This window comes from Staurois parvus, unplaced genomic scaffold, assembly GCF_062004578.1.
Source record: "Staurois parvus isolate SC_StPar_1 unplaced genomic scaffold, SC_StPar_1.0 ptg000882l, whole genome shotgun sequence".
Lineage (NCBI taxonomy): Eukaryota > Metazoa > Chordata > Amphibia > Anura > Ranidae > Staurois > Staurois parvus.
The window spans coordinates 1,144,654-1,169,873 of NW_028318678.1; the positions used below are offsets into that span (position 1 = coordinate 1,144,654).

General features: G+C 43.5%; 1 protein-coding gene across 4 annotated transcripts in view; it reads right to left on the reverse strand.

Annotated features, from left to right (window-relative positions):
- CACNA1H (calcium voltage-gated channel subunit alpha1 H) overlaps positions 1–25,220 on the reverse strand; it is a 710,377-nt gene that overhangs the window by 199,525 nt on the left and 485,632 nt on the right. For all 4 annotated transcript variants that reach the window (XM_089656030.1, XM_089656029.1, XM_089656027.1 and 1 more), the window contains exons 8-10: positions 21,566–21,658; positions 20,679–21,468; positions 6,476–6,876 (exon numbers count right to left, since the gene is read on the reverse strand). In XM_089656030.1, coding sequence (XP_089512156.1) covers positions 6,476–6,876; positions 20,679–21,468; positions 21,566–21,658 — 1,284 coding nt within the window. The remainder of the gene's footprint in view (positions 1–6,475; positions 6,877–20,678; positions 21,469–21,565; positions 21,659–25,220) is intronic.

The following is a 25,220-nucleotide window of genomic DNA, read 5'->3' on the forward strand; positions in this document are numbered from 1 at the left end:
GTGTGTCTGTCTGTGCCACACTAAGCATGGACAACAGAAAGAGGAGACGAGAACTGTCTGAGGACCTGAGAACCAAAATTGTGGCAAAATATCAACAATCTCAAGGTTACAAGTCCATCTCCAGAGAACTAGATTTGCCTTTGTCCACAGTGCGCAACATTATCAAGAAGTTTGCAACCCATGGCACTGTAGCTAATCTCCCTGGTCGTGGACGGATGAGGAAAATTGATGAAAGATTGCAACGCAGAATAGTCCGGATGGTGGATAAGCAGCCCCAAACATGTTCCAAAGACATTCAAGCTGTCCTGCAGGCTCAGGGAGCATCAGTGTCAGCGCGAACTATCCGTCGACATTTAAATGAAATGAAACGCTATGGCAGGAGACCCAGGAGGACCCCACTGCTGACACAGAGACATAAAAAAGCAAGACTACAGTTTGCCAAAATGTACTTGAGTAAGCCAAAAGCCTTCTGGGAAAACGTCTTGTGGACAGATGAGACCAAGATAGAGCTTTTCGGTAAAGCACATCATTCTACTGTTTACCGAAAACGGAATGAGGCCTACAAAGAACAAAACACAGTACCTACGGTAAAATATGGTGGAGGTTCAATGATGTTTTGGGGTTGTTTTGCTGCCTCTGGCACTGGGTGCCTTGACTGTGTGCAAGGCATCATGAAATCTGAGGATTACCAAAGGATTTTGGGTCGCACTGTAGGGCCCAGTGTCAGAAAGCTGGGTTTGCGTCCAAGATCCTGGGTCTTCCAGCAGGACAATGACCCCAAACATACGTCAAAAAGCACTCAGAAATGGATGGCAAAGAAGCGCTGGAGAGTTCTGAAGTGGCCAGCAATGAGCCCAGATCTAAATCCCATTGAACACCTGTGGAGAGATCTTAAAATTGCTGTTGGGAAAAGGTGTCCTTCCAATAAGAGAGACCTGGAGCTGTTTGCAAAGGAAGAGTGGTCCAAAATTCCGGGTGAGAGGTGTCAGAAGCTTATTGATGGTTATAGGAAGCGACTGATTTCAGTTATGTTTTCCAAAGGGTGTGCAACCAAATATTAAGTTAAGGGTGCCAATACTTTTGTCCAGCCCATTTTTGGGGTTTTGTGTGACATTATGTCATATTTGCTTTTCTGCCTCTGTTTTATATTTGTTCCAATACATACAAAGGGAATAAACATGTGTATAGCAAAACATGTGTTAATGCAATACCTTTTTTGTGTGAAATACTTGATTTTCAGGAAAAATATCAAGGGTGCCAACAATTTCGGCCATGACTGTATATCTTCAGTGACTTGAACCACTTTAAAGATGCCAGCAACCTGTGGCTTAGGTGCAGCATGTTGTGGCAGCAACAGAGGCCCGTGATGCAGCAACCAATGATATATTGAAGAACTTGCAGAACAGTTACAACAACCCGGAGGGGAGAACACCCGTCTGGGAACTCACAGTCAATGTAGCAGAGAGTCAGCAGTGGTAGGCCCAAGTTGATGGCAGCATCTGCCAAGGTTGGTGGAGTGTGGCGTGGCCTGTCCAACCAAGGAAGAAACATGCAGAAGTTTAGACATAGGCCCTACACTTTCCCAACTCCTTCGGAACTTTTCCCAACAGCAAGTGCTGTCCCTGACAGAAGGGTGAACTCTCTCTACACTAGCCACTTAACAAATGCGTACCAAAACGTGGTGGCAGGGACTTAAACAGACTCTGCTTGACCCAAAATGGCTGCCAAGGTTACCTGGATACAGCATAGCCAACCAGAACGCTGCTCCAGGGGACCATGGAAACCAGGAACAAAGTTTCTTTTGACTTCTTCTCCAGCTGCATTACTGCTCCAGTTGAGCACCACCTACAATGGAGAAAACAGACTGCACCTTTTGACAAACCAATAGTATACTGTGAGCCAACTGCCCAAGACAGATCCCAGGAGCAAAATTGAAATCCCTTAGAAGGTAGGTTGTACCCTCTCAACAAGTCTAAATGAAAAACATGTATGTTTGATGAGGCATATCAATAAATACTAGACATCCAACATAGCTACTGCCTTTGTGGGTACTATGAAGCTATTAATACTTAAACACTGTCTCTTCTTTGCCCTATAATAGAATACCATGCCCCCAGTAGCACACTGCAAGGGTTACACACAACACCAGACTAAAATTCAGCTTCTAAAGTCGAATATGATATAGTGATGCGGAAAAATTGCTCAGGAGAAGTCTGCAGGTTTGGAATGAATTTCCATCTCACATGAAAGAGCTTTATCTTCTGAGAAAATAACCGGGCACCTCGGCAGACAATATGCTCAATTAAGATTCTTTGCCTGAACTTCTTAGGAAAGGAGGTTCCATCAAAAGGTTTACGCATCAAAACAGAGAACGAATCCCAGTGCAAAGGAAAAGCCTGGAGAAAAGTGACGTTTTATTTCCACTTAAAAGCTAAATCTTTCATTAGCATTTTAATAAAATGTGTCTATGTATTCTCTACAGAAGGCAAGCTGCGTGAGGAAGCGGCTCTGCGAACAATAGGGACCTTCAGAAGAAGGCTATCCCATTAGGAGCGCTCTGCTACCAGTCTCCTTGTAAGTGAGTATTTGCTGTGTCTAATAAACTCTGCAATTCTACCTTTGAAAATGGACATACGCTGAGCCAGCATCCCAAAGATAAAAAGCAAAAATCAAACAGTATCAGACCACCAGTGCTGTGTGCATGCTCTGTTATATCTGCCATTCGCAATGCACATTCAGCAAGACAGCAGTGGGGAGATTTGTTATGCGTCTGAAAATGGAACTGGCAGTAGATACCAGCAAAACAGTGTGGTATGGAGATCATTGCCTGGGGGGGGGGGGGGTGCCATGGTTCCCAGAGAACGAGACATGTGTAACTACGCAATAGCCAGAAAATCTGCAATAGCATTTAAGCCACCTTAAACTGCAGTTAAGAAATGTCAAAGTGGCCCTCATCCAATGGTTTATAAACAGTATGTTATTTAAACATGTCTTAAGGTCTACTTATAATTTCTTAAAACTGAACTACAACCTTCAGTCTAACATGTATTGCTCTTCAGAGAGCATCACTAGTGTGAACGAGCCCTAAGGCATGCCAAAATGGCCTCTCTTAGCACATCTTCGATCTTAGGTGCTATTGCAGTTTAATGAATCAAAGCCATAGTATCTGTTGCAGTTCACAGACCTGCGTCTAATTTTCACATCAGTTTCTTCACACAGCTAGTTGGATCCACACCCAGGCTGTAAACAAAAATTTGACTTCTGGTCCAATTAACATTAGACACTACTGGCCACTGAGGTTCTGGCCCACCCTCTTGATACTGGAGACACTAATGGCCATTGGACAGTTCAAGAGTGGCAAGAGGGGATAGAGACTAAAGCTGGCCATACACAAGTCTACTTTTATTCAGTGACTTGACTTCAGAATTTTGTTTACTTTTGTCATTTGATTTTGGAATGAACAGACTTTCCTGAATGATAACCACATTCACTGTTAGAAATTCATTCCTTGGAGAAAAATTTTTCATGGTCCTTCCGTGAATTTTCTCAGCACTGCTGTTGGAAACGGACTTCAGTTTGTCTCCACTAATGATTAGAAAATTGAACGAATGTTCCTAAAACGGAAAATGTTGAACGGAATTTACTGCTGAGCCAGCTTTCCTGCTGACTTGGCCAGTTTTGTAGAGGCTACAAAAGAACGTAGAAACCAGTTTGCACTTTGCATAAGTACCTTCAAGAACTACATAGTGCCAACATTTCAGTGGTATTTTTAGCTGAAACACTTTTTTAGGCTTTGATGGGTTCTCTTTATGTATTAGGAAGGCCATATTGTAGGAAGGCCATATCGGATTGCTGCAGAGACCTGAGGTACTGCAGAGTGCAGAAAGAGATAGAATAGAAGTACATAATTTAATGACAATAATTGACCTCACTGCTAAAAAGGAAAAATTGGCCACTCAAAAATAAATCGGTTTTACCTAATTTGTCCCTTTGGTCATGATGACATCCAACTGGGATATTTTGTTGCTTTATACAATTAATAAGGTTGTACAGTGCTGTAAATGTTTGAGGTTATCTATTTGCATCTCCTTTGAAAAATCTTAATATCCCTGATCTTCAGGTAAAGAACAATCACTTCACTTTTGAGATATCAGCAATTTCTAATGAAGAGAGCCCAGCAAAGAAGCCAAGAGCCTAATTAGCAGTGCTATAGGAAATTGGATGGAGCTGCTTTTCTCAGACCCCTGGATGGGCTGCTACCACTTATCTACCAACTCGCCATCAGCAAGTCAGCACAATATAATTGAGGAAGATTTCTAAGAAATGTTGGCTTTAGTGTTATTCTGAGTACTAGGATATATTCAGCAATATGTGTCCTGATGTGACTTTCAACTGCACTTTAAACTTCAACTGATGAGAAAATGAGATATCAAGTAAAGCCATTGCACTGTCACTTTAAGAACAGTTCTATATAGCATTTTGTGTATTTTGGCCAGTAGTTCTCATTTTAAGTCAACCAGTCAGTGTAAACATAAAGGACCACACTTTGGGTATTTCCTTACTGCAGGCTCATTTTCATTCCCAAAAATGCCTTTATAATCCTGACAATATGGTTTTTTTGCACCTGTGGAGCCCCTCTCCTAGGTGCACTATAGATCAGTGGTTCCCACTAACCTCCCTCCTCTCAGGCCTTCAACCAGCTGCTGATCACCTAACCTCTCACAGTGCCTCCCAGTTCCCATAGTGCATTGCAGTTCCCCTTAACCTGCTGCAGTGCCCCCAGGCCTCCTGAGAACCCTTAGCCCCCTGCAGTGCCTCAAAACCTCCCCAATCCTCCTGCAGTGCCTCCTATCTTGCTGAAGAGCCCCTCGTAGTACTCTCGGCTTCCAAAAAGGTCCCACAGGGACCTCCAGTCCCTGCAGTGAACTCCAGTCTCCTACATTGCCCTTGGTAAACCCCCAGCCTCCTGGAGAAACTTCCAGCCTCCTCCAGAGCCTCAATTCCCCACAGTTGCCCCCAACTCTATCCCCTACAACACCAACAAGCCTGCTGCAGAGTCCCCTAACCCCCTCTAGAACTTTCATCCCCCCACAGTGACACCCAGCCGCATCCATAGCCCTCCAGCATTTCAATACATATTATGTTTTCCCATACTTTTATGGTATCTGCTGTAGACAAAGGCCTTAACTTCTGCTCTAACTTGGAATTGTGCCATTGGACCATTTAAGAACCCAATGCAAAAACATCGGTGACCAAAATCTGGATATCAGGGGTGTGTTTGAGCACCAAGCTGGATCAGAGGTTTTTAATTTGTATTCTGGGTGTTGTATGTATTTGAGACTGGGAGTTTCTTTAGTATGCAGAAAATTACGTTTTTGAAAAATTAAAGGTTAAGGGTTTTAACATTTTGCATAGAGTGGTAAAATGCTCACTCAGGTTTTATTCTTATATCTTCAAGCTGCAATAAGTTGTTCTGTTTGCAGTACTCATATCATGCTAATTGCTGGATGCCATAGATAATCAATATACTAAGTAATTAATTTATCTGATGATGGTTAGCCAATGGGAGAGACATACTTTATTTGAATTACTATATACTTTGAAGTATTTAAGGCCTACAATAATAAATATTCCGCAGACCGATTCCCAGACAATATTGATCGGTTGTATCTAGGAATAATTTTCAATACATATTTATATGGTGAAATGTGGTATCTGTGGGCTCCTGCGTTTGAATACAAAAGATTTATTCATACATTTTACAGGTTATCATTATACCAAGTGGTCTGTGCAGTACTATAAGAGATGTTGTCTTTATATATAAGTTGACATTTGGGGTTTGACATTGTGCCATTTAGGAATCATTATCCTCACAAATGAACAAAAAGTATATTTTCTAGATGTGGTGGAGACCATCTTAGGTTCCTTTCACATGGACACCATCTGGTCCAATCAGCAAATGATCTGTGAACAGATCCCCTGCCGAATCAGAGCAGAACAGGATGCTGCTATGGGGCCTGGAGTAGGAGAGGGCCCTACTAGGAGTCTGTTAAGGAAAATTAAACTGCATATTTATGTTGAGATCAATGACATGTATTTTCACAGTTAACACTACAAGCTGCTACAGAGTGAGTTAGCCTAGGGGGGCCCATTAAAATTTTGCTATGGGGCTCTGTGAAGTGTAGTTACACCCCTGGACTGCAGTTTATTGCCACATGCGGAATAATGATGGTTCTGAGCAAAACACATAGCCTTTATTTTACAACCTCCAGTTGCAAGAAGATGAAAATGAAGGCATCAGTAACTAACGTGATTTAGTGAACCGAGCAATTAGCTTACAAGAAAAATGCCAGAATGGAAATGAGACTTATGGAGCTGCTAGGTTGTGTTCCCTGAATGAGATCACTACAATATGTTCATGTTTGTCTGGAGCCTACTTATAACAAATGAATACAGCCTCACAATTGTCACCCACCTGCTCATGATACTCAATTCCCATGCTGAGAGTGTTGATCAAGATGGCGATCATGATGCCTCGGTTGAAGTACTTGCTCTCCACGATCCTCTTGAGCCGGTTGGTGAACTCCTCCCAGAGCTTGTAGATCTTGTTGACCTCTTTCTCTTTTTTCTTGTACTTTCTCCTCTTCTGTATCTGGTCTCTTTGGTCTCCATGCCGGAGGTCCTGCGTAAACTCGTATACGCCATTCGTGTCAGATTCGCAGCTCTCGGAGTCACTGAGCTCCAGTTCTGAGTTCTCCAGCAGGCTGGCACAGTAGGTGCAGTTCTGAAGCTCACAGATGATCTGGCTGGGCTGAGGGCTTGGCAAGGAGCAGGGGACGCTGAGATTAGACAGTTTGCTGGAACTTCTGCACAGCCCTGAAAGAGCGAAACAAAAGCAGATGAGAATGGTGACAGGAGGTCCTCTGAGGATCCAAAGTGCAAAAGGATGACGCACTTGGAGTGCCTAAAGTGGCCATTTCCAATACCCATGCAGGACAAAATAAAAGGGTCTCTTAACTCTGACCCTACCTAAACACACAACTGAAATGTATACTTAAAGTGGAACTGCACTTCACCTGAACACCACAAACCAAAAATGCTGTTTCATTCATTGTTAATATTTGCTTTGTTTTGCTGAGAAATCATATTGAAAAACACCCACTGGCATTTCTGGCAGTGGCCATCTTGAGTAAGGGCAGAGGATTCATGTAGCATTTACTTCCTGGACTCCATCTGCCCTTAGCTCAGGCTTTGACTGAGGGCTGAGGGTCTTCAAAGGGCATATGTATGCACTTATTTAGTTTAACTATTACAGTGTCTTATTTTCAATTTTCGATCACTTTCAGAGGTGTGAAGGTTTCCATAGTGCTCATAAAATTTTAAGGGTTCACCTAGCGCAGTATCCATTTGAATTAGCCTTTTAAGAGACGATATCCTCCTATATACTTTGTGACTTCAGTTGGTTGGGGATTTGCACGGTTTGATCTTACATATATACTACAGTACGTTTAGAGCTTAAGGAGCGTGCGCAAAGATGTATAGTCCATCTCAGGGGTAAGCAGTAGTTACGTTCACATACACAAGGGGGACATGTAGAACGAATATAGCCACTCAAGAACAGGACGGCTGACAATAACAGAGAAAGGCATTGCATTTGGGAAATGAAACAAAGGAAGAGGAGAAAATGTACATTCTACTAATATTTAGACATATGGTATTTATTTTATAAAAAATGTGAGTCTAGTGTCACTTAAAGACTTATAATATTCTATTCCCATGTGTCTACATTTTGTTTGCCTATTACCATGGCCGAGTTAGGAGGTTATGTAATGGAGGCCAGTGATGAGTTGAGAAACTCCAAAAAAAACACAGGAAAAAATAGGAGAGCTCCTTATAGTGTATTATGTGAACAGATGTAAGCAAGTATAAATCCCGTGAGATAGTGGTTAATACTTATGTCAGAAACCAAAGGTCTCTGCAATCTTTCCAAGATTTGCCGTCAGACAATATCCTCCTCTCCACACAGATCTCTGTACCGGGGACCAGTAGCGTACTAAAATCCTGGTGGTTGGTAATTAAGGCCGGATTAACCTGACCAGATGTTAACTTTGCCTCTTCTAGCTTCTATAATTGCAAAAGGTTTAAAAAAAAAAAAAAAGAATTTTAATTAGCAGCAATCCACATATGAGCACAGAACAAGCACACCTTAGCTAAAAGATGTTTTGCTAGAGCATTAATTTTCCCAGCAACCGTACAGCAGCTATTCTCAACCAGGGTTCCATGGAAGCATAGGGTTCCTCCAGAGGTTGCCAATAGTCCCTTGAGCTGTGGCTGCTTGTCCTCCCATCTGATGGTACCTGCATAGTTCGGGATCTAACACTACTTGGCAAAGCCAGGAGCATGTAGGCAGGTGCAATCTGTATTCTCCATGGCAGGTGGCAATGGACTGCAATGGCAACGTAGAGGGGAGAGGAAGTGGAGGGAAAATGGGTTTCTCTATGACTTCCTTGGTCACACAGGACAGTGATGCAGTTGGATGTCGTCTTCCATGTGACCCTGGAGGCCATCTTGGGTCAAGCAGAGTCTATTTAAGACTCTGACCCTGGGTTTTATGTGCTTGATGCGAGTGACTAATGTAGGATCAGGTTCCCCATCTGTCAGGCACAGCACTAGCGATAGGGAATGGTTCCAATGGAGTAGGGAGAGAGCAGGGATTACATCTACCTTTTCAGGAAGCTTCCCCTTCGGATTGGACCAGCCAGTCTGCACTTCACTTCATGTAGCAGATGTGTAGGCATGTACAGTCTACTTTCTCCACTGCAGGTGGCGCTATTCCCCAGCGGCACTGCAGATGGAGAGGAACATAATTCCTCTATGGTTTCCTGGGTCACTGGGGAAGCGTTCTGATTGGATGCTGCCACCCCATGTGACTCTAGCAGACATCTTGTACAGAGCCTATTTAAGGCCCTGGCTCCCAGGCTTGGCATGCATTTTTGTGAGTGAGTAGAGTAGGGACAGGTACTCCATCTGGTAGGGAGAGAACTAGTGGAAGGGAAAGGTTCCTGATGAGGAGGGAAAGAGTAAGGCTCAAAACTTCTCTGTACATCTTTCCATTTGGGCATGAGACAGCCAGGCTGCAGTCTGCCCCTCCTAAGAGGCGCTGTCAGGCACTGTCAGCTGAAACCTGCTTTCTATATGCTCCTGTATCTGGGAGTGTTCCCAGATGGGTCGTCCTTCTGCCAGGTTTGTTGGGAACTGTCTTTGCATTCCTTTATATAAGTTCTTTCATTGCACTTGGACTGTGTGTGTTATTGTGCCGCACCACACTGCACCCCACCTACAGAGGCTGTCAGCGATACTTAGTCTACATATTGCTGTCTCTGCGCTGCACTGTTGTACATGTTCCTGGTCAGGAGAGCTTCCCTGCCAGGCCTGGTTGTACTGTTGGATTACTTTTACAATACATTGTATAACACCCTCTAGGTTTAGCTAGATAGGCTTTATGTTTTTAGATAGAGGCTGGGTAGCAGCCTGGGATGAGTCAGCCTGGGAGTGAAGTAGTGAGTTCACATCAGGACAGGCTGGGAGGTTCCACAGCTCAGGGCTTCTGGAGCCCTCCCACCTTTCCAGAAACTTAGAGAACTTTCTGGAAAAGGCATGGAGGAGGCCCAGATCTGCATGTTTGAGGGACCTTGACCAATCCCCTGGCATGAGGCTGGACATCGTGGCTGAAGATGTGGTAGAGCTTGACCAGCAGGAGAGAATGTCGGATGGAAGATGGACTGTGAGGAAGGCTGGAGTGTGGAGACTGGGAGGGGGCCACAGGGAGGGGAGCCTACCTACAGGTTGTTTGCTGCAAGGGAGGATCTCCACTGTCCCACCGTCTCCTTGGGAGGACAACCTTTGCAGCAGGGAAGGAGTCAGCCCAGCATAAGGCTTGAAGGCAGCCACCAACCCACCAAGCTAACAGGACAGGACAGTGTGAGTACTCCTACACCCCCTGGGCCAGATAAGGGGAGAGGGCAATCAGGTGTAAGACCAAACTAATTCTCATCGGGGACTAATTCATTGTTAGCTCTTGGGTCCCCTTTCCCAAGCATACCCTCAGTGCAGCTGGGTGAGGAGGAGGAGGATTCATCCGGGGGCTGAGGCGGTAGATCAAGGGACATCAGTGCTCCTTAAACAGTCAGCGCTATTTTCTGTTGGATCTACATTTTGTACAGTGTACAGGTTGCTAAGAGGTTTGTCCTCAGATTTTCAGTACCTTGGGCACCCCATATACCCCTATAACCCATCCCAGTTGTTAACCCCTTAATAAAAACAACTAAAAACCAGATCGAGGTCTGTTTATTGACTACAAGTGTGAAAATGTGATAAATGCGTGTTGCCTGGCTGTACACAGCTTAGGGGGGACCCAAAACAAATCCAGAAGCCCTCAAGAGGGTAGTGCTACAATTGTCTTTGGCAAATCAGGACTCTGTGCTTACTGCCCACCACACCATGCTGCACTTACCCAATAAGCATGATACCAATGGCTCTCTGTAAGGGTGGCTCTGACCATCACTTTAAGAAGGACATCCTTTCTACTGGAAATCAATGTAAAGGGGCATTTGTCCAATGAACTTCAATGAATTTATATTACCTGGAGTTCCCTGAGACCTGATAATTATTGTAGGGGTTCCTCTGGGGTAAAAAGGGTGAGAAAGGCTGCCCTACAAAATCCTAGTTGCCGAAAATTGGTATTAGGTGGCTGAGTATAATTCAGAATCACAAAATGACAACTTGGAGTAATGCACAGTATTCAGTACACACCGATGTCTTTATTTGTATGCTTGATGTCAAACAACCTGGCAGCTCTCTAGCTTATTTACTCCTAAAAGCCCGAGTCAAATCTAATCCCCGACTAGGAGAAAGCAAACGCCTGCTCTGAATGTTTGAGAAGCAGCAAAATTCTTTGCTTACACAACCGCTGCCTCTGTAAAATTAGCTATAGGCATGCGAGTAGTTTTCCAGCTTTCATCTAAACATATGTTCCGTCAGTGAAGACGCCTGAACATTGGTTTATAGGTGCCATCATCCCTGAGGAGGAAATATTTCAGGGATAAACACTTGAATGCGGAATCTGGCTGAGAACTACTTTGAAATTTGGTTTTGATATTTCCGAGCTCCCGGACAAATCAATTATGCATCTGTGTATGTTAGCACACCAAGAACCACACTAGAGTGAACACGAGGACGGCCATTTTGTATGCCCAGCTCATCTCAGTGCTGCCTGATTTTTCGGTCCTAACAGTCTGCTGCTTGTTTATGGCTAATAGTGACTCCATACTACTAGTGTAGATTCTCTTTGGTTTGTCCTATACAATGTTTCTGCACTGTATGCAGAGATATTAAAGATGGATGAGCATTGGATCTTTATTGGGTGGGCATTCTTCATTGAAGAAATAGCATGAAATGTTATTTAACCCTTTGGCGCCGGCACCTCCCGGCCTTTTAAGGGTTTCAGAAGCCGAGAGGTGGCGTTTAGGGTCATGTGACCGCCGTGACACGCCGTCACGGCAGTCACATGATTGGGAAAGGTCCCAATCGAAAGAGGAGATCGGGACCTTTCCGTGAGTACCGGATATGTGTGCTGGGAGCGCACAAGGCACGCACTCTCAGCACATATTTTTTTTAAATAGAACGCAAATGTGCGGCCGATCGGCGTCTAGGCCCAGACGCCGGGAGGCCGCACGTTTGCGTTCGGCCGGCGCCAAGAGGTTAAAGAATATGTAGGGGAGGTGCCAGACCATCCTACTACTATAAGCCCTCTTCACACTGGCATATGCGTTTTTTCTGCACAGAATGTAGGTTCTTGCTGGCAGAGCTAGCAGAAGATCCTGCGTAAAATACGCATCGAAAGTGCTCGCATTTAGAAGCGTTTAGATAAATACAGTATCTAGACGTACAATTATGCTTTCATTTAAATTAACGCCTACACATTTACGTACATTTGCATTTATGCATATGAACACATACCATCTGCCGATCTGGGCGGCCATGGACGAAGAGGTGTCCTACTTTTTTCTGCACAGCTAAACGCAGCGCACATTTTTAGAGGTACACGCAGCTGTGTGTATGGGCTCATTGATTCCTATAGTGCTGCACTTAGATGCAGGTATCCAAAGCCATTTTGTTTTGTATTGGATAAATTGTGGAAGAGCTAGAATACTTTCTAAACATAGGGTCAGTTTACTGTCCATCAAACTTTCGGGGGGCCAGACTGTGGCCATTGGAAGTAGAAATTGTCTCGGCATCAGTGGGAGTAAACAAAGAAATAGCGCCCCTTCATTGGCATGAGTGGGAGGAATAGTGCCCAATTGTTGGTGTCAGCGGGAAGGAATAGTTCCCCATCATTGTGTCAGATTGTGGAATAGGGTCCTATTGTTGGTGTCATTGGGAGGAAATAGGGTCCTATTGTTGGTGTCATTGGGAGGAAATAGGGTCCTATTGTTGGTGTCATTGGGAGGAAATAGTGCCCCATCATTGGTGTCTATAGCAGGAATAGTGTCCTATTGTTGGTGTCAGTGGGAGGGATAGTGCCCGATCATTGATGTCAATGGGAGAAACAGTGCCTCATTGTTGATGTCAGTAGCAGTAATTATGCCCCATTGTTGGTGGAAGGAAAGAAAAAGTGTCTTGCATCAGTGGGAGGAAAAGTGCCCCGAGGGCCGTATAAAGGCAAGCAAAGGGCCACATCTGGCCCCCGGGCCACAGTCTGGAGACCACTGAGCTAGAACATCTGTCAGTCATTTATTGCTGTCTGTGTCCCTTCTGAGAACAGTCATCATCTTCATTTGTCCTGATGGCCATTTTTAGTGGGTGCAAAAGTAAAGAGAAATCCAAAATTGTGAGTTGTCATCTGAACAGATGCAGAAATCTTCCAACAGGGACACTTTTCTGGTGAATACTTTCTAAGAAGGGCAAAAACACAGAATCCAAATCCAAAGACCAGTTTAGTTGATGGTGACTGATTTCGAGTGGATGGTCATGGATGTCACCTGGGATTCCCAGAGGTAGAGTTAAACTTCCACAGCCAGGAATCTGCCATTCAGCAACAGGAGTGTGACGTTTCCACATGGTTGGGTCATCATGACTGACATGGATTTCATGGCTAGACACCGTGATTGATGTGGATTGCCTCGCTGGACACTGTGACTGACATGGATTACCTAACTGGAAACCATCATTGATGTGCATTTACAGTACTTCTGGGGACGTTAATAAAATGTTATATTTGGTAAGTATGCGTTGGTGTTTTATTTGATTAAAGGATTTTTTCACTCTGGTGGGTTTTTTTTCCCTCCGTGGGAAGAGGAAACTATATGGTCACCCACTGTTTAAAAACGGGGTTCCAGATTCCAACATAAGTATCCTCCTGTTTCCCTTAGCTCCTCTTTGGGGCAGGCGGAGATGGGGAATAGGCCATTTTTCCTCAACATTGGGACAAGTGTACTTTGAATACTGGGGGTGACTTGCATTAAATTGGTTGGAAACCCTTGCATATACCCAGTGAAGTGAGTGGCCCCAGATGACACACAGCGATGAAACAAATCCTTCTACATAAGTTGCACCTGTTTATCTACAGCCTTCTTTCTCCTACATGTATTCAAAGTGCACAGGATCTCTCAGCTCTGAAAAGCAGGGGGTGATGAGCTGAAGTTACATCAGTATGAAGAGCTCTGAAAGCTAATTTGCAGGGAAGGGACACCCCCCCCCCCCTCCACACAGCGCACAGTAACAGAGCTGAGGGTGTCAATCAAAGGCTGTGCCCTCCCTGTCACCATTTTTCTCTTGGTGTCAGGAAAACCTGTCAGAAGTGCCTCATGCAGATAGCAGAGGAACAAGGTAGTGGACAGAAATGGCATGTAGTGCTTTGGTTTGAGACAAATACACATTATAGTGGTATATACCTTGCTCATATTTCATGTCTGAGGTTTACAATCACTTTAACATTTTTGTCTTGTCTGATCTTAATTTATTGGACTGACCTGTTTGGTTTCCTAAGAAAACAACTGTTGACAGGTCACATAATCCATTCTATCCCTACCTTATCTTCATTCTCTAAATGCCACAGACTGGCAGCTGATGACGGCAGTGGCCAGCATTGTGCGTGTTACATGTCATGAAAGAGACCTAAAAAAAAGATATCCCTGGGCTTTATTAATCTATGCTGGTAATGATAGGATGACTGCTGGATTTTTATTCATGTTTCATTAATTTGAAGTGTTTAACAATTTCCAGTTTTATTAAAGATGTTCTCCCCTGCACACCTGTCAGTAGAGAATCTTTTTATTAACATAATTAAAAAGGACAGCTAAGAAGCTATGGACCAATATGGAATCAAAAATTAATGATCACCGTCTCATTATGAAATATTTAATAACTTACTTAAAGTGCACCCAGATTTTTTTTATGTTAAGTGCATGTATGCTAAGAAATGTGTGACATGTCTAGGTATTTATTATGAAAGCCTTCGTAGTAGCCAGGACTTTTTAGGTACCTGTAAGTCCAACCAAAACGTAAACTTCAAAACCTTTAAAGTGGTTGTAAACCTCAGACATAAAATATGACCAAAGTGTATCCCTCTATAGCAGCCGTCATTAAATGGCCAGCCCGCCAGTCTAGATTGTCAGATGCCTGCTACTTAGCAGTCATTGGTTGATAGGACCGCCTGCGTTCCAGCAACCAATGACGTCACGTGTGTGCCGAGCCCCCTGCAGCTCACTGTCTTTCTCGTCTCCCGGCTCCAGCTGCCTTTTCACAGGGTTTGATGTGGCACCAAGTTCGCGTCCTGCCCCCTTCAGCAAGATTCCTGGCACAGCTACCGCTCCCCTGCAGCTCACTACGTTTGCTGGCTCCCACTCAAAGCCTGCCCTTAAGGTAGGGTGTGTTTGAACTCACAGGGGCATGCTGATGGGCAAATTTGATGTTAAGGGGCACTCCGATGGGCACATTTTATGTTAAGGGGCACTCTGATGGACACATATTATGTTAAGGGGCACTCTAATGGGCACATTTTATGTTAAGGGGCACTCTGATGGGGACACCTGATGTGTTGGGGACATCCTATATAAGGGGTCACTGTGATGAGGGAACTTTATGTAATATGGTGGAAAGGGGCACTTTGATGGGGAAATTTGATGGGGACATCTGATGTAAAGGGGCACTCTGATGGGGACAACTGATCTAAAGGGGCACTCTGATGGGGACACCTGATGTAAAGGGGCACTCTGATGAGGACAACTAAGGTAAAGGGGCACTCTAATGGGCACACCTGATGTGATGAGGACATCCTATGTAAGGGGTCACTGTGATGGGGGAACCTTATGTAATATGGTGGAAAGGGGCACTCTGATGGGGAAATTTTATGGGGGTATCTGATGTAAAGGGGCACTCTGATGGGCACACCTGATGTGATGAGGACAGCCTATGTAAGGGGTCACTGTGATGGGGGAACCTTATGTAATATACTCTGTTATGCACTCTGATAGGGACACCTGATGCAAGGGGGCACTCTCATGTCATAGCCCAAACTTGAGATTCGGACCTCGGCTGGAAGAAAATTTTAGTGCCCAGACCTCCTTGAATTTTAATTCAATACCCCTGCTCTATAGTGTGTACTTGTCTCAATCCAGAGCACTAAGTGTCAGAAATTCTGTGAGTTCTTAACTTGGTGGACAATACTGCTCTGAAAACTCAAACATTGTTATGAGCTCTGCGTGCATTATCTCAATAGACTACAGAACAGCCCCCTCCACATGGAGATAAGGAGAAAGGGAGGTGTTCTGTAGCTCTACCACACATCCCATTCTAGTGCGACAGCAATGTTCTTCCATAGATATAGTATAATAGGTGAGCACTGTTACAGGGACAGGAAGTATGTCACTGGAAGGGTCTTCAAGTGGAAATAGAGAAAAAAAGCCTAATAAAAGGAAAATAAAAAAAAGGAAATAAAAGGATGCCTCCGCATCTAGGGACCAGTAGCTGTAATTTATTACATTTTTGTTCTTGGGTTAAAATACACTTTAACTACAATGTAGAGAGCAAGGAGGTTCAGGATCTAGTTCACACACATATACACACACACATATATATATATACACATATATATATATATTCACATACATATATATATATATACATATATATATAGATAGATATAGATATATACAGTATATTGTCTGTCAGCTTTGATCATCATAATTTACCTGCTGCTAGCACTTGCAGATACAAAGCAGAAATGTTAATTTGTCTTTGTACATCATTTTGACTTGATCTGTCCCTGCTGTGATCAATGTGGACTGACAGCTTTTGGTTTGCTCACTGCCCGAGGTCCACGGACTCAAAGTTAGGAACCACTAGAGCATGGCGTATATATAGAGACATAAGGCTGAACAGCTGTCACCCAGGAAAAGCTAATGATTAGATTATATAGAATCATAACTTTACAATAGATAGATAGCTGTCCACTCTGGACACATCATGGTGCAATGATATATCTGTTTAGGACAAGCCTAGGGAGTTCAATCATAACAGGTTCTCTTTACAGTTGACATGTTAAATCCCCAAAAACAAACAAATGGATGGTCAAGCAGACCTTAAAAATAAAAATTCCCGCTGCTATACTTACCTCCACTCTGGCACCGCCCCCCCAAAGACTCACCCGCTCACCAGTCCAGCATGTGTTCTATTCCAGGTTCAATCAAACTTGGTGTGTAAGGGCAATCCAATGAGCGGGAGGAAAGTGGCATATGGGAAGGGGGGAGTTGGTAACTGAGCCTACAGTTGAGCTTTAAACTGTTATTCCACCTATGAAAATAATTTCAGGAGTATGTTCAGCACATATACTGAGCAATATAGACACTCACATTTTGTTTTGTTTTTTAATAAAGAATCATTTATCCTCTGCTTTTTGCAAAAAAAAGTTCATTGTCATCTGGAGTTCTGTTCTAATGCTTTCTTCATATGTAAGATACGGGGATGTCGGTGAGTATTATGTTTTATTTTTAAAGAGCGCAAAGCAGAAGCTGCTTGCTTTCAGACTGCCCCTCTCTAATTTATTCCTCATACAACAGAACAGGCAGTGAGGGAATGGAGGAGCAGGAGTCACTGATTTAGCTAATTCATTTATGTGTATAAATTTGAGCTTAAACTATTGAGCTCTGTTAACACCAGGCATTTTTTTTAAAAAAAAGCAGCTAAAGTTGAACTGAACTCAAAAAGTAAAGAGCTGCTATGTTGTAAGGAATGTGTAGAAATGTGACCTGTGCCTAAGCAGTAAACTGAAAATCTTCCCTTTGCCTGGAATTTCTCCTCAAAAGTAGCAATGTACTTCCTGGTATGTGAGTCTGCCTAGGCACTCCTGCATCTTCAGTCTCATAGCTGTATGAGATCTAAAGCTGGCCATAGATGGTTCGATTTACGGCCGGTTCAGCAGGAACCATGTATGGGTAGACTGAAAGTACCCAAGTGATCGACTGATCAACTTGGGTGCAACCAGACGAATTTTACATGTGATTATCGCTAATGGCTGTTATAGCTGCTAGCAATAATCACTGTTTTCCCCTAGAATACAATAGCTTGGCAGAAGGGATTCCCCCATCAACACTGACCCATGGTTGCAGGAAAGAAATTTGCACCATCTTTGGCCAGCCTAAGGCGCTGTTGCCTTTCACCACCATTCTTAGAGAATTTGGAATGGGATGTGGTGAAGTCACTACTGTGCTGCTCACTGTTCTCCTTGCTGAAGAGGAAGCTGTACCTGAGGACCTGCAGTGCAAGGATCTCCCTGCTTCTGCTTTTATCATTCTGTAGATTTGTTCTTTCTCCACTTCTCCTGCTGCTTCTTCATTATTACCTCACTTGATATCATATCACCAGTGATCTGGGGGTCAGCACTGACATTTTGAAGCAAAATCCCACCTCTACCAAGTTGACTGCCTCCACACAGAGACAAAATGCAGAACAAGATATGGTAAGTTAATAACGGGGAAAGGACCAGTTGCAGGGAGACCACAAAGAATGCTGGTCTCTAGTCATTTACCCTCTGCCTATTTCAGTTCCTCTTTAAGGTTGGCCTAGTATGCACATGAAAAGAAGCCAAGACTGGCTAGAAAGGTAAATATGCAATTAAAAAAAAAAATACAAAAAATTCAAGTATAAAAAGGTGATTAACAGATAAAGAAAAAATACACAACAATGCTATGCTTTCCCTTTAAGGCTGACAACCCTCATACTGGACATCATGCTGTTCAGGAAGAGGGGCCATGAAGCGCTCCAACGAATGTTTATTAAAATCCAAGAGCTTTGTAAATAACACATCGTGACATCTTGGTGGGGGTGACAAGCAGTTAGGGACACACCGTTCTTATAGCCAACCTCAGCATGAAGAGAGGGACGTGCTGTCACTCCCGCCAGTGGAAGGGGAATATCAGAGCTCAGCCTCTGTTTAATGGAGCCGTTTTTCTTCAAATCAGCAAGCGGCTATTTATGTAGCACAAATGTATGCAATTATACTTAAGTGTTTATGTTCCCATGCTATGAACCCATTGCTCATGATTTGATTCCACTCGGCTGCAGAGCAGGGTAATGAGTAACTCTCGGCTCTGATTATTACTTTTAGCCATTATTGTATAAGGCACATTAGGCCCAGCCAAGTCAAGACAGAGAATTTAGCTCAATGCTGAATATTCTGCTACTTTAACTGACACTGTTGTAAAACTTGCCGGACTAAGTCTAAAGCCCATTCAGGTTGTGGCGTGTTTGAAGGACATTTTGATATGTGCATTATGTGAATTTTTATGTGCCTTATAATGTTCACATGTTAAAGTCCTATTTTTGTTGTTGTTACAAGTGTCACCTAGATGTTAAAAAAAAAGGTCAATGTTAGGCTGTATTACTCACCTTCAATTCAAAGTTGTCCCTTGCAGTTCCTCTTTTTAGCCACTAGATATTCTCATTTTCCCAGGTTGAATGAGGTCCTTCATTTACAATGTACTTATATAGAGAGCAACACTGATGTAAGGACCACCCAGCCTGGATATAAGGGGTGAGAAAGCAGAGGACCTGCTGGAGTCGCTTCACCAGTCTAAAGAGTTTGGTAAAGGCAAATGGCGGCCCCAGGGCCACATCCGGCCCTTTGGCTGTCCCTATCCGGCCCTTGATGCCTCCACAATCAACATCCCTTTCTGAGCTGGTCTGCTTCCTCAATGAAAGAGGCATGCTGACAGATGTCCATGTGAAGAGCTGTAAGAACTGTAAGCAGAGAGCTCGAGGATTTAATTCTATAATGACACACTACTGCGCTTCAACTACATGCATGTTATGGTGCAGCCCCATTGAACTCAATGGGGGAGTTTGTCAAGCAGTGCCAGTTGTCAAACTCTGCAGCCTAAATTAAAAATGCTGCAGTCGCAAAGCAAAGCATCACAGCCACAGCAAGTGAACAAACCTGTCTGGTAGGTATTTTACCGTTTGGGTTGGTGGTCTTGGGCAGTAAAACCGCTGCTCAGCTTCCCCCGACCCCCAACCCTCCATCTGAAAGAGACCTATTTCACAAGCAGTTGTACCTAATATTTCTAGGTATTTTGTTTTCTATAGGTTTCTATTGGTTTTCATACTAACCTTCCAAGGTCCAAAATGAAAATTGAGCAGAATTAACTTCAGCCCTCCACAAAAGTCCCAGTTTTCCATGCGGCTACTTGGGAAAATGAATTGCCCACCCTGACCTAGAACAACACCTGATGGCTGCAATTGGTACACATATAAAAGTCATATATAATATTAGATTTACCATGAAAATATACAGTAAACATTTTACCCAAAATGAAGCTAAAAGAAAATCCATTCTGTTTACATTACATACTGTTTTAGTTTTGGTTAGAGTTTGGAATTGCTCAGAACCTTGACTGAAGAGGTTCTCCAGTCATTATTTTGCCTGCCATCGTCACCTGGGCTGGTTGCTCACCGGTCTTCGGGTCCCCGGCACCACCATGTTAGCCGTGGGAAGGTGGCTGTGACTCCTTACGGTGTCACAGTCGGCTCCCCACCACCGCACGTGTGAGCTGCACAGTTCCTTGTGAATGGTTCCGCAGCCTCCTGAGACGTGTCCCAGGAGGCTGTGGGCAGGGGAAGGAGAATTTCCAATGGGATCGCCTATTCCAGTGGAAGTGGTAACAGGTACCTACTAGAAAAAGGTACTCCCCACCCCAAAAAAAATCCCAAAAGTGTTAGAGGAGGGGAGAGAGTGAGCATCAACTTCCCTTTTAGGGTGAAGTTCCACCCTATGCGTCCCCACTCTCTATATGTCCTGGGGATCACTGCCACAAATAGAAAAAGTGATGGCAAAACCAAAATATCACAACTGTCTCTGGAATAGCAGTAGCAGGGAAATCTACTAATGAGGACTTCCAGGGAGAACTATCTAAGAGGGAATTTCCCTCACTTTGAAGAAGATTTTCTCTCACTTCGTGTTGTGTCTCTGGGACAGGAAGTGAGAAGAAATCTCACACCAAAAGGTGCAGACACCAGTTTTAACCCTTCACAACACTAACCAAAGCTGAAAAAAAATAGTATTAAGTTTAGATGTATTTTAACAGAATGAAAAAGTTAACTTTTTTTGAAGTCATCCCTCTTACCATGCTCTCCAACTAGGTGATGCATCTTTCCATAGGAGTCGGCATTCAAGCTAACTGGGCTGTTGACCAAACTTCCAGGAGTACTGATACTTCTCTTTCCTTTCGGCAATGTGGTGGGGCTGGTTTTGCTGGCCGGGGATGGCAGGATGGTAGGATAGTTCATGTTGGTGTGGTTAAGCCCCACATCCAATTTGGTGTTGGAGGAGGCATTGGAAGACTTACATGATTTCAGTTGGGGCCCCTCATAGTGGCAATCAGCGTGGTAGATGCTATGGACGGACTCACTGTTGGCTGGTGTGTTCTGGAGACTCGGGGATGGTGGAAGGAGCCTAAGTTGACTTCGTGGCTTCATGATCTTCATTTCTACATCACAGATCTCCGGACTGGACCTGGGGCCCCTGGGGCTCCCATTGCTTATGTGATAATGGTGGTGGTGGTGATGATGGTGGTGATGGATCAAATGATGGATGGAGGTGATTCGCCGCTTGCACTTGCGGCCCCGACCTTGTCCGTTCATGACACTATTAGGGTTGACCTTTTTCCGCCGCTTGTTCTGCCAGTTATTATAGAGGCGCAGCGTCCTTCGTTTCACCTTCCTGAAGATATGGCAGATGTATTTGAGCAGCTCCTCGTAGCAGCTACCCGGCTCAGAGAAGCTGGCGATTGTGCTGTCATTGGAGAGGTATCGGGCCCGCTGCTCCTGCATGAGCTGATTTTCGCGCTGCTTTGTTTCAGAAAACTGTGTTGCTATGACAACCAGGCACAAGTTTATCATGAAGAAAGACCCCACCTGAGGGAACAAACCATGAATGGTTATGAACAAACCATGGACGAAACTTATTAGACTGAAATCTGTACAACTTCAGAGCTGAGGTTTAGATACTTACAATTATAAGTAGTATAAAATATATAAAATTGTAAAAAGAATGTGCATCCATGACATAGTACATGATGTCCACCCACCCTTCCAGGGTTATAACCTAGAAGAGAAAAAAGAAAATTGATTACTATTGTAATATACTCATACAGCAGTGAACAAAAGTCAGAGGAGCCATTTTGCATTTTGATGAGGGAATAATATGTACGTAATGCCAAAATGTTTCTTTATAAGTTTGGATATAGTAGGGATTGCTCAACCACCATCAGCCTATTTTCTGCTACCTATATTTATTTGGGAAATTTCCTTTCACTTCCTGTTCCATAGACAGGACGATTTTTTTTTCAAAGACGAAGGAGATTATCTCTCTCACTTTTTGTATTGGTGACCACTTTAAAATTTTGGATTTTCCATTACTTTCAGTCTCTGAGAAGGCCTTTGATGTTGGGACTGCCAGAACAGGCAGTAAGGGACCACTCTGTGAAATATCGTTGCACCTATATTTTATTGGGGAAGTTTCCTTTCACTTCCTGACCCACAGACAGGAAGATTTTTTTTCAAAGACGAAGGAGATTATCTCTCTCACTTTTTGTTTTAGTGACCACTCTAAAATTTAGATTTTTCCATTACTTTCAGTCTCAGAGAAAGCCTTCGATGTTGGGACTGCCAAAACAAGCGGTAAGGGACCTCTCTGTGAAATATCGTTGCACCTATATTTTATTGGGGAAATTTCCTTTCACTTCCTGACCCATAGACAGGAAGATTTGTTTTCAAAGGCGAAGGAGTTTATCTCTCTCACCTTTTGTTTTGGTGACTGCTCTAAAATTTTGGATTTTCCATTACTTTCTGTCTCTGAGAAAGTTGGGACTGCCAGAAGAGGCGGTAAAGGACCGCTCTGTGAAATATTGTGAAATATCGTTGCACCTCTATTTTATTGGGGAAATTTCCTTTCACTTCCTGTTCCATAGACAGGAAGATTTGTTTTCAAAGGCGAAGGAGATTATCTCTCTCACTTTTTGTTTTGGTGACCACTTTAAAAATTAGATTTTTCCATTACTTTCAGTCTCAGAGAAGGCCTTCGATGTTGGGAATACCAAAACAAGAGGAAAAGGACCACTCTGTGAAATATCGTGAAATATCGTTGCACCTCTATTTTATTGGGGAAATTTCCTTTCACTTCCTGTTCCATAGACAGGAAGATTTGTTTTCAAAGGTGAATAAGTTTATCTCTCTCACTTTTTGTTTTGGTGACCACTTTAAAAATTTTGGATTTTCCATTACTTTCAGTCTCTGAGTTGGGACTGCCAGAACAGGCGGTAAGGGACCACTCTGTGAAATATCGTTGCACAGAGCAGGTGAATATAAAATAATATTAACCTTTTTTTATTTTAATTACCGGGAAAAAAAATTGCCTTTCATATCCTTTTAATGACTCTCAAATTTATTGAGATGGTATGCAGATATCTCATAAAGTTCAACTGCTGGACATGCTTGCCTGCGTTGGGAAAAAATATTGCACACAGTACTTTTTTCAGCACACACCGCCTGCACTTCACAGCAATGCAGTGGTGGGAACCTGGAAGATAAGAAGACAAAGCATTTTGCCTTGTTATGCGGCAAGACTGCGCTGGAATATCGGCCAAACACAATCCGACTGCATCTGGTGTGAGTGCAATTTCTATTCCTTATCCTACGTTGAGGTTTTTCTAAGGATTATCCACAGAAGACCTATGACAAAAACAACAGCAATCCCACTCCAGTCAAAGAACATATAACATTTTACATACACAGTAATCAAGCCAGTGCGCCTCAAAGCTGAACTTTACCCATAACAACTTGATAAAAAATCATTTTCTTCAGCAAGAAACATACACTCCACATTATTAAGTGTTTTTGCATGGCAAGACCACTTACTGTTATCTCACATATATATTCTTATTCAGGGGCGGACTGACAACTCATGGGGCCCCCGGGCAATAGGGGATCATGGGGCCCCTGTGTCCTCCCCCACACCCAAAAAAGCCTATGAAACAGCCAATGAAAGGTACCAGGGGCATCTCATGGGGCCCCCTACTGACCCCGGGCCCTCGGGCAGTGCCCGGGTGCTCAAATGGTTAGTCCTCCCCTGTTCTTATTATTATAGCCAAATTTACCACCCTAACTCCTCCCACATTTTTTACACTACATAGACAGTAATATACGGAAACGTGCGGATTGTTCCCGATTGGTGTGCTATTACTTTGTGGAACGTTTCGCCAAATGGTTCACGAAATATCGGCGTTTTTGTGGTGAAATTGGTCCCATAGGAATGAATGGCCGAATGTTCAAAACTAGAGTGGGAGCTGATAAAAGCTAGAGTGTGAGCTGAAAAATCAGGACATGATTTCTAAACTGCCATCATTCCCTCATTATCAAGCCCACCTACACAAATCTTATATCAAAACGTTCAGCTATCCCTGCTGCCACTAACAATGTCCACGGCTAAGCCATAGTCCTGATAGTTTTCACAATATGAGCATTTGTTTGCAACTCACGCCGCCCATTGACATTCATTGAAACTCCACTCTAGCCACCTCAAATTTGAAGGGCAATTTCTAAACTGCGACTGTGCCTTCATTTTTAATATTTCAGAGACAAACTATGCATCAAAATGTAGGTCTGGGTCTTGTGATTCTCACAATATAATAGGTCTTTGGTGTAGGATTTATAATTTTTAAACTACAACCGTTTGAAGATGGCAACCGCCAGTGAAGTGAGCAAGTTGGAGCAGTTTGTTTTTAACTGCTCTTCTCTGCCCTATTTGAAATCTAATTTTGAATTCGTGACAGTTTGGCCGGCTTCTGGTTAAAGGTTTGGAAATAAGTTTTCTACAGTAGAGAGTATTTGAGGTGATAATGCTGCTAATGTTTTTATAAATGTATGTTCAGGGGCGGACTGACAACTCATGGGGCCCCTGGGAAATAGAGGATCATGGGGCCCTTGTGTCCTTGCCCAAACTCAAAAAAGCCTAAGAAAAAGATACCAGGGGCATCTCATGGGGCTGCCTACTGACCCCGGGCCCTCGGGCAGTGCCCTAGTTTCCAAATGGTCAGTCCGCCCCTGTGTATGTTTTAATGTAAATGTGAAGCACTTTGGGCAACAACATTGCAATTAAATGTGCTATCAAGCTTGCCATGTGCACTTTTTTAATTTGATCAATCAATTGGTTAGTGTAATGTTTACTATCTTTACTCACTCCAAACACTCCACACAGTTACGCTGCCCACTCCATAAAGTTACTCTGCCCAGTCCAACCTTTTCACAGTTACTCCAGCCACTCCAACCACACAACAGTTACTCCGCCCACTCCACCCAGTTACCCCGCCCACTCCAGTTGTCGACTGCTGGTGGAGGCAAGAACACTTCACACAATTTCCTCAGAAATTGTAGCTTTTCTAGTTACTTATGCTACCAAACTTAGTGTGTGCTGTAATCTGCCTCCAACATTCCTCCTGTTTCTGCTTGCTGAAGGCTGCCATTTTGCTGAAGCTCAGAGCCCCTGAGCAGTGGTAAATCTTTAGGCTGTCAGCAGATCAGCCTCTACAAATTCGGCACAGTGCCAAAAAATCAAGAGCAACCAAGCATGTGCAGAGCAGGGTGAGGACAGTGTATACTGGATTTTAAAC